Here is a 10,635-nt window from a genome sequence, read left to right as displayed (position 1 = left end):
TGCCACTGCTAGTTCTAGAAAAAGATGTTGTTTATCTGCCTTCTGACCTAGATAAACAAAATGTCTGTGTGTGGGAGGAGGGCAAGGAAGCAGGAAATAAGATTCTTCGGATCAGTAAAGTTACACAACCAAGCTATGAGAGGTTACCAGGTTACTCCTTTACTGCCCTTTCCTGTTCTGAGTCTCTAATTCAAATCTCTCTGCTTAGCTTTTTGCTGTTAATAAGCCATTACCTGAAAAGAATGCTTGTATTTCTTATGTCAATATTTTAGTTCCAACAGAAGACATTTGCAAGATAATTCCCCAAATTTGAACCAAGTATTATTTCAGGCACAGAAAATGATCTTTACTGGATTTTGAATCCTTCACATTGAATCAATTATGTTAGAATAATTCTGTGTATAGTACTTCTGTATCAAGTGGAAAAATTCGTTGGCTGGAGGTACCTGCCTTTTTCAACAGTCTTCCCCATGTGTCATGTAACCCTTTGTCTTAAAATAATTCTCTGCATCCTTTGCAAGGTGTAGAATAAAAATCGATACCTTTCAAAAAGTAATTCCAGAAAAAAAATGCGAAAGGAAACGAACAAAAACAGCAGAAACACATTAAATACAATCTATATTATCTCTATATCTTTATTTGTCATATTTGCATGTTTCCCCAAAGCAGTATAACATCACAAATAACAAAATAGAGACAACAGCTGGTCTCTGAACTCACATCAGTTATTACATGGTAGATACAAAACTAGGTAACTCTGTCTTATTATATAGTTTTTCCCCCCATTTATATACAAATAACTGAACTATATGGAAAAATAGTAAAAAAAGAGCTTGCAGTTATGGTACATGGCAAAAAAATCAACAAGGAGAGAGAGGGAGGGAGGGAGGGAGGGAGGGAGGGAGAGAGAGAGAGAGAGAGAGAGAGAGAGAGAGAGAGAGAGAGAGAGAGAGAGGGAGGGAGGGAGGGAGGGAGGGAGGGAGAGAGAGAGAGAGAGAGAGAGAGAAGTTGAACAGGAACCAGGCAGTGCCAATATTATTTTGATGGGACTCATGTATAATCACATGTATTAAATGGTCAGTCTCCCAAGAACCTTAACTGGGATGGACAATCATTGAGCAATCCCTTTCATCTCTTTCCTGTATGGATATACAATAAACTCTTCCCATCACACAGCACTGGTGCTTTCATATGGCTCTAATTTTTAATCAGTCACACTATTATTGGACCCAAAGTACTTGCTTTGTAGGCATCAAATTACTTAAAACTTCATATAGGTTGCTTCAATGTAATCAGTCTGTACGCATAGTATACATATATATGGTATACATTAATACAAATAAAAAATAGAGCTCTCCCCAACACTGAAATATCTGCAAGTCAGTCACATTATTCACCCATTCTATTAAAAAGGAGGCTAATGCTGAAAACTTTTCACACGTGCAAGTATTAGCAAGGTATACTGAGAATTAGAGTTAGGAAAATTATTTGGAAGCAAAGTAGCGCTGAAATAAATAGAAAGACTGTGCATGTTTCAAACATTATTTGGAAGTGCATGAGAGGCCTGAAAAAATGATGTTGCTACTTTGTAAAAGTCACCTTAACTTCAGTGGGTGCATTCCTTAAAGCAGCAGCAGCAGCACTGTTCCTGGCTCCTACCCAAGGTAAACGCTAGAAAAAGGTCCAGCTTCTTTAATAAACAGCAGAAAAATGCTAATTTCAACGTCTCTTTGAAATATTGATGTCCTATGTCATCTTATTCAATAAAAATTCCCTACTGCTGGCACTAAAGGATAATTGAACTGACCTTACTCCCCAGTTGCAGGGAGCTGAACTCCATAATTTATGCAAGAATAGTGTTCAACCATCCTTTACTAAGAGTTGCAAAGAACTTAGCATCAGAGTTCTGCTGCCACTGGTCTGTTATTTTAATTGGTTAAAAGGATTTTAAAATTTAGTGCATATGAATATATATATACATATATATGTATGTATATATGTATATTGTACAAGTCATATGAAGCAAGGCTGATGATTGTGTGCATACAGAAACATGTTCTTGTTCTGTCTTCATTTCTTCATATCTCAAGTTCTCTAGCTATTTCAAGCAGAAAATGCAAAGGGAGCTTTTGTCCTCCATCATCCAAATTCTCTCCAATGTCTTCTGGAAAAAGGGAAGTGCAAATCATGATGACAGCAGCCACAGACTCTCTATCTCTCCAGGAAAAATTACACAAATTTCAGCAAACTTCCCAAGCTCCACACAAATACATTTTGCCCAAACAAATACAATTTGGACAAAGGATGCTTGCCCAAATAAGTACAGCTTTGCTAAAGAATACTAATAATTGCTGTAGAAATCTGTCTTTGCTATAATGTGGTGTGTGTGTGTGTGTGTGTGTGAGGTGAGAATATTAAGGCACAGAGAAAAGGAGCAATACAGTCAACTCCCCTGAGATCCTCATATAGACTCTCCAGTGAAAGGATTAAAAAGCACCATAAGAAAAAGTGCCAAATAACCACCACATGCTGTGGGAGATCGTGGCTTAGAACAGAACCAGCATGCAGGAGACTCAGGAGGGGCCTAATGTTATCCCCCTTTTATGCAGCAATGTGTTAAACAGGCACAGTTACCACAACCACAACAACAACAAAGACGTGCAACATATTGCAATTAATCTGATTGCCCTTCTCAACTTTAAAACGTGTCTGGCAAAACCAGTGGCAGCAGATTTTACTCCTTGCAAAGGGAGCCTGTGATTCTTAGATAAAAGATACAACATGCCTAATGAGATCAACATGTTTTAATCTTATGGGTTGTAGAAAATAATGGCGAAGATAATACCTACACACCACATAGATATGTTTAAATCTCTTGGCCAGAATGGAGCAGAACAAGACTAAGGGAAGGGAAGCTGGAATGTTCTCCATCTTAGGCAAATTCCATTCCACTGCACTTAAATTAACTATTAACATAGGTAAAATATTTACAGCAGAAGGGACAAATGGTAACTTTGCCATAAATGTATTATAGAATTTAAAGTCCAGGAGATGCACAGCTCAAAAACAGACAAGGCAAAGGAGATGTATGTATCACTGCTTGTACAATTGCTCCTCCAGAAAAAAAACCACGAATGACAAAGGGGCAACAGGATTCTAACAGTGCATACAGTAACTAATTAAATCAATGGAGGGAAGCAGGCTTGCACATTTGGATCTGGTATGTAGGAAGATCAGATGAGGCCTGAAGAAAAATAATTCAACATGACCCTCACCCATAATGAAAAATATATGTGGGATACATGCTTCTATTTATTGAGCAACTTTCCTGGGAATATGCATCCGGATAGATACATTTGTATCTTGGGCAGCTTTCTCTGACACTTAGGTTCTTAGATGTCTTTCTCTACAGATGGGAAAAATCTTGTTTTGTTTTGCAAAAAATACCCACAAATGCTATATTTCACTTCTACATCAGGAAAAAGATGCTATGGATTGTTTCAATCCAGAATTTCTTGTCTTCTCCCATTCACACTTTGGATCCTTTGCAAAGGCTAATTGCACATATACTATGGAATATTAATTAAAATAAATCCTGGTCACCATTGAAAACTTAATAGAACAAATTAACAGGGCAATAGCTAAGGATGAGATTCTATCCTCAAATAATCAGAATTGAAAAATTGAAAAAATGAATTTTTCTGCTAGTTTCATTTCAAATAATTTAACAAGTGAATAAACATACAGCCTCATTTCTTGGAAATCATTTGTCTGATTTTTGTATTACCAGCCCTTTACCTTACAAATCACCTAAAAACTATGAAAACAAAATATGTTTTACTCATCTTACACCTCTGTTTTAGGCTACAATTTACTGTTTTTTTAATTTTTTTTCTTTATTAAGTGAAATGTGCACTAGTTAAGCTTTTAGAAAAGGAAGTCCATACCACCCGCATTAGCCATGACGGTCCTTGCTTACAATTGGCATCAGAAGGTGCCCAATCCTGACTTGAGCACCATGTAAAAAAAGGAATATAACCTGTTTTCTGGTTCAATAAATAAAGGAAAGTTCCAGACTATGGCATGATCCACCAACCCCTTAAAACTCATCATCCGAGCTCAAAAGCAGGGTCTTCTCATTGTCACGGACACCAGAGGTGCTATGAGAACGTGAAATTATATGACTGCCATTCCGCCACATTGGTCCATGTTCCAGGGTGGACTGCTGTGTGTATTGCTGGTAGGCTGGGGAGAAATTATGGATAGCATCCTGGACAATGTCATGGGGGTTCATGGTCTCCTTAAGGCTGCTAGAGATGCTCTTCATTGGGGCGCACCGTCCTAGAAAGAGATACAGTATATGAAAAATGGAAGCTTTTCTCTAGTTATCCCAAAAACCTGATCAAAAGCTACCTACAGTCGTTTCTCCTGGTGCCCATATATTAACAAGGGCATGAATTAGGCAGGAATTAATTTTGACAAGTAAAGAAATTTGGATACTACCTCAAATTAGGAGTGAATGTATTTTAAGTATATTTTGTTCTTTTCAGTTCTTTCATAAAAATATCAACTCCAACTCTAAATCTTATCTTTGTAAGCTGACCAGAATTTTCTTAAAATACATAAAACTGTAAAATCTTATTTATTTAGCATATAACTTGAAGTCAGTGAGTCATTTTGCTGTTGCTGTTTTAAAAAAAGAGGAGTCTGTAAATTGTGAATCAGAAATTAGAAAATCTGTATTTGCCTACCAATGGTGTAGTTCAGGGGTCCCCAACCCCGAAGCGGTGCATCAGCACTGGTCTGCAGTGCACTGGAAACCAGGCCACGCAAACCAGCAAAGCCCCCATCTGCAGACATGGGGGAGGTAGGCAGAGTGCGAAACCATGTCCCCCCACCCCTCCCCCCCAGTCCACGGAAAAATCTTTTTCCACGGAGCCAGTTGCCGGTGCCCAAAAAGATTAGGGACCGCTAATGTAGATCACATACAGTTACAGAAAAAAATAACAATGCCTTTGCTACTTTTATTCACAATATGCCTATTATGATTGAACTAAAATATTAAAAAGATCATCAGAATATTTTGGACAGTACACTGTATCAATTAAAGAAACAAAAGCAGTTATAACCTATAGTATAGATAATTTCCAGAGGTGTGGGCATATTACAAGTGGTCCTTGCTTAGCACCCATAATTGAGACCATCAAGTCTGTTTATAAGTGAAACAGCAAATGACAACTTAATGATTTTATTTCAATGTTCTCCCTTAATCCACGGGAAGTACACAAATGGCAATCAAGTGACTGCGGGATACTATGATGATCATAAATCGATTGCAATTTTTATACCAGCATAAATTTAATGGTCACTAAATGAGGCAGTTAGTAAGCGAGGACTACCTGTAATCTACTGCAGCAAAAGCAATAGAGTTTCATATCATCTTATATACTAATACTTCGTTACTGAAGGCACTGAGTCATATTGTGTACAAACCCATTAGAGACACTGAACTGCAGCTGTGGAGTTTTTTAAAGTTTTCATTACAGCTGTTCCTATTAGGCAGAACTTTTGTAGTGTTCAGGAAATACGTTTAATGAGGCCTCCCACTTTATTGATGATTTCCCCAAAGTACAAATATTTGCTGTTTCTAACATATGACTTAGGAGAAATAGTGCAGGAAGCTGAAGTGCCTCAACAACGAAGAAACAAACAAGTGCAGAGAGAGCTTGGCACCTACCATATGGACCATATGATGGAACAGCTGCGCCAGATACCAGAGCCCAAAGCAAGGGAAAGAGAAAAGGAGGAGAAAAAAAAGAGAGGAAAATATGGGAAACAACAGTCTGAAATGGCAAGCAATTCTCAGGTAGTATAGCAAGTTGAATTCTTTACTCTTACCCGCCACCCAATTTCACCAATGCTCTTGACCCAGAACTCTTACTCAAGCAATGCAGAAAAAAAATATCTATACAATCAGTTCTGAACAACACAATAGAAATACCAATAAAAGAGAATATTTGTAGCTCAAGGTTGAAATGAGGGGGGGGGTCCTTGGTGCTCTCTTGAGCTTGGTTGTTTTCTTGCGGATGTTTCATTCCCTAAACTAGGTAACATCATCAATGCTAGTGAGGAATGGGGTTTGCTGTCAATTTATATTGTAGTGGATTGCCCTGTCAATGCTGACGGGAGTGGTCTTGGTTATTCTTTGATTAGCCTGTTTACTATTAGCTTGTTTGGCAGTGCCTTGATAGGGGTACTGTTTACTTCTTTGACACCAAGATTAATATCAGACTAACAATCAAGAAGTAAACAATACTGCAATCAAGAAACTGACAAACATACTAACAGCAAATAGGCCAATTAAAGAACCACCAAGACCATTCCCATCAACACTGACAGGACAATGTAAATTGAGAACAAACCCCACTCCCTACTAGCACTGATGATGTTACCTACTTTGGGTAATTAAACTGTTGCAAGCAAACAACCAAGCAAAGAGAACATCAAGGACCTTTTATAATAGAAATAAAAGCACTCAGCCCTCTTTTAATATTAAAAAAGTACGTGAACACAAGACTTGTAATGATGACTGTATTTGCATCCTTGGAGGTGAATTCTAGTGGTCAAAATACTACTTGGCTTTCCTGTGCCTTCAATATTTCTACTCTCTTCATTTTAAGACTGTTATTCCAAAACTGCTTCTCTTATTTTACACAGATGCACAATTCAACAGGGATATGCCTTCTAGTTGCCTTTTGCTTATTTCATAATCTATGCAGGAGAGTCCTTATAAATCTAGAAAATTGCTGGTGGAGTTCATAGGATGGTGACCTATATAACATTGTCTTTCAACTCTATATAGCCATGTTCAGAAAAAAGAAAACCAGATCTGGTACTAATCTATGTACAAATACGACCAAAGGAAAATGCATTCTACTTTTCAAATGAAGTATTCAGAGAGTGAATTAAGTCAGCTTTTTATTGCAGATTCAGTAATGACCTCCATACCTTGCGCATCAAGGTGCTTGTCTGCATAGACCCTGTAAGTGAATGCATGCTGCAGAGCAATAGCTGCAAAGAACATTTCCACACAGATGATGAAATCCTGATAGCCAGCTGCTACAGTCCCCACAGATACATTGGCTGAGCGGATCTTAGGAATTGCACCACACTTCTCCAAAATGGCCAATAGCATCCCTGAAATGAAAGAAATATTCTCAGACTCCTTTCCCCACGTGTTCATTTTTACCTGTTTTACTGTGGATTATTATGAATTGTTTATATCTTAGTGCAAACATTTCTCACTAAGATTATTACTGATTTTGGTTCGTATTTCCATTCATTTTGTTAAGCCTTTTTGCTTAATTTGCTTAATTGCTTATTCTCTCTCTCTCTCCCTTTTGGAAGGCCATGTCGTTTCTTTCATCTTGAAGACATGGAGTAGTGGTTTTAAATGATAGAAAAACAGATTCTCACTGAAAAACAAAAGGTAAGAATACTTTAACAATGAAGCCAATTATCTAGAAAGTTACTCTTCATTTGAGGTTCTCAAGAAAACCATGGACAACTACCTTATGTAGATGATTTAATTTGGATTACTGCATGGAGCAAGGAATTGGACTCTGTGATTTAAATGTCTCTGTGTTTTTATTCTAATACAGTTTATTCCAAATCTCAAAATAGAATATAACAATATAAAATAGTGTAAAATATACTTAGTGTTCAACTTTGTTTTTAACTTCTGAGTACAATTAGTAAACATCAAAAATGAAAATAAATTAACTAGTTAACTGTTAAGTATTTGGTGAAGGAGGTCTATTTTTACTTCTTCCTAAATGATGGAAGCCAAATGCAGCTCCTTAGGGCAGTCACTGCATACAATCAGCTAAAAGAAAGTTGCAGTTGACACATTAGCCAGAATTGTGCAAAAGTGCTCCTCACTTCAGTTGCAAAATCAGTGATAGTTGGGGGTCATGGAGAACCCCCAAACTGTAAACCTACTCATTCTCAACCCAATCCAGAGATAATTTCAATCCCAGAGTCCAACTTTCTTCTTACCAAGAGCACCTCTGTTTTCTCTGGGTTTAATACCGGAATTTTTTTCCACATACAGCTCATTATAGAAATTTAGTCTGTATTGAAAGGTAATCATTTCTTCTTAGAGACCAGTTGAGCTGAATAGCATCCTATTCCAAAGAGCCAAATGACCTCTTCCAGTAATTTCATGTAGCATAGGAAATAAGACAGAATCCATGCCCTATTTTATTGAACTATAGTTCTCTAGAACCGCCTTCTATACTTCAGATAACATTAAGGATCTGAACCACTGCAAGAAAACCTCCCTTAGTCCATGTCTGATGGTCTAAAACAGTAAACTAAAAAAAATTCAGTTCATATCAGAATCTGTTCAGAAAAGACACTGCTGATTGTATATCTTTAAAAAGTTTAAAAAACCCTTTTATGCCTGTTTACACTAGCCAAAGTTTGGAATGATGACTAATCAGACTCAGAAAAGTAATTATTTATATTATACAAGACATGATGTCAAGTTTTCCCTAGCCAATCCAGGCTTTCATTTCTTATGTTTTTGAACATAAAGCACAGATATACTAACCAGTGGTTGATTATATATAGTGTACTGATCCAGAAGGGATACTAAATTCAAATGGGGGATTTATTGCATAAACTATAATGAATAAATTCAAGTATATAATCCTAGAAACTGCTGGATTGATTTGTTTATTTAACACCTTCTGTGCCGCGTAACAGAGTGAGCGCCTGTTACTCGTCCCAGCTTCTGCCAACCTAGCAGTTTGAAAGCACGTAAAAATGCAAGTAGAAAAATAGGGACCACTACGGTGGGAAGGGAACAGCGTTCCGTGCGCCTTTGGCGTGTAGTCATGCCGGCCACATGACCACGGAGACGTCCTCGGACAAGCGCTGGCTCTTCGGCTTTGAAACGGAGATGAGCACCGGCCCCTAGAGTCAGAAACGACTAGCACGCATGTGCGGGGGAACCTTTACCTTTACCTTTATTTATGACAATTGGAAATAATCTGATTCTCAAACTGCCTGGCACTTGACTGAATGAATTGCCTTATTACACCAAAGTGGAACCAACATACATACAAAATGGCATCGGAAATTAAAAAAAAAAATCAAACGTAACATCATTCAATTATAATGAGCTGCTAAATGTTCTCAGTTATTTGTGCTTGCGAGTTGTAAACATGTGCATCAACACCTCACCTTGCCAGAAGGACAGGAAAATAACAGACTTGACCATGAAAAATTTTAGGACAGGACTGTAAGGACTGAGAAGTTCACGGGTGGCGAAATAGAAGAGGAAGAGGGCATACAAGGCCAAGCTGACTGAAATATTGTAAATAATTGTCACATAGAGATATCCATTTGTGACACTGGAAAAGAAAAAAAAAAGATGTCATATGTTTTTAGTATTGTTTATCTTAAGAAAATTTACAGCATAGACTTTCTCTGACCCAAGTATATCCTCCAGTCATTAAACAATGGGCATTGCAGAGAGACACACACATATTATTTCTATAATATTATAGTAAGTCCAGTTAAAAACAATTTTGAATTGTCCTAAACAGAGTAAAGTGGTGTTTTTACAATGAAAATGAAAATTAGGGAAATGGCCTTATGACTGAATCTGCATATAACTACAATATTCCTAGAGGTTGTATTACGGCAGCTACATTCAATTCAATGGCTACTAGGTTATGCCAAAAGGTTCTTTTTTGGCCCTACTCATTAGTTACATCTGTATGAACTGGGTGATTCCATCATGCCTTAGGATTTGGATGACATCAGGATGCTAATAATGTTTAACTGTTATTTCTCCCTGATGCCAAAATCAGGTGGAATTGTGCAGATGCTGGGACAGTGTCTGGAGACAACAAGAAGTCTACAGAGTTATCACAGAATGGACAGCTAGGCTATTGGAAGAAATATGATTTAGGAATTACATTATACTGGTTTTAAAGTAGTAATATTGATAGGCATCATATATCCAACCCAAAATCAAGATGTTGGTGATAATGCTCAAATCTGCAATGCTATAAGGCCTCGATATCTGACTTAGACTCTGCTATGGTTTTGCTCTGTATATCATCACTGTGTGCAGTACAATGTGTGAAGTTTCTGATTCTGGCATCCTATTTCTGTAATGTAATTCCCTTTCCAGAATTTAAGTCACTACCAACACTTCTTTTGTTCTGAAGTCAAATGAAGATCATATGATACTCATCTAAGGTTTTGAATTTAAGATCAGCTCCATCTATATTCTGGCTTATTATCTTTTGTTTTATTCTGTCTGGAGACTTCTAATATAAGGCACTTATTCGCAAACATACACACACACACACACACACCTGTTTTCCTGAAAATATCTATCCTGAAAATAAGCCCTAGCTTGATTTTTACATGTGTACTTACTATAAGCCCTATCTCCCAAATAAGCCCTAGTTAAGACCCCGCCCACTCCGTCCCACCATCTGGTTGTACAAAATGGGGTGAGGTGAGGTAAGCCCCACACCCGCTTACCTCAGGGCCCCCACAGCCAGACCTAACCATGGCTCGACACCTGCCTTGCCTTGTGGCGGTGGCACCAGC

The 10,635-nt window shown here is 37.7% G+C and overlaps 1 protein-coding gene across 2 annotated transcripts in view; it reads right to left on the bottom strand.

Moving 5' to 3' along the window:
- Positions 1 to 610: 610 nt before the first annotated feature.
- Positions 611 to 10,635, bottom strand: part of TMEM184B (transmembrane protein 184B) — a 36,476-nt gene continuing 26,451 nt past the window's right edge. For both annotated transcript variants that reach the window (XM_081330888.1, XM_081330889.1), the window contains exons 7-9: positions 9,250 to 9,419; positions 7,009 to 7,197; positions 611 to 4,341 (exon numbers count right to left, since the gene is read on the bottom strand). In XM_081330888.1, coding sequence (XP_081187014.1) covers positions 4,100 to 4,341; positions 7,009 to 7,197; positions 9,250 to 9,419 — 601 coding nt within the window. In that variant the 3' untranslated portion in view covers positions 611 to 4,099. The remainder of the gene's footprint in view (positions 4,342 to 7,008; positions 7,198 to 9,249; positions 9,420 to 10,635) is intronic.

Source organism: Vipera berus (genome assembly GCF_964194415.1).
Source record: "Vipera berus genome assembly, chromosome: 6".
In the NCBI taxonomy this organism is placed as follows: Eukaryota; Metazoa; Chordata; class Lepidosauria; order Squamata; family Viperidae; genus Vipera; species Vipera berus.
This window is presented reverse-complemented; position numbering and strand designations above follow the sequence as displayed.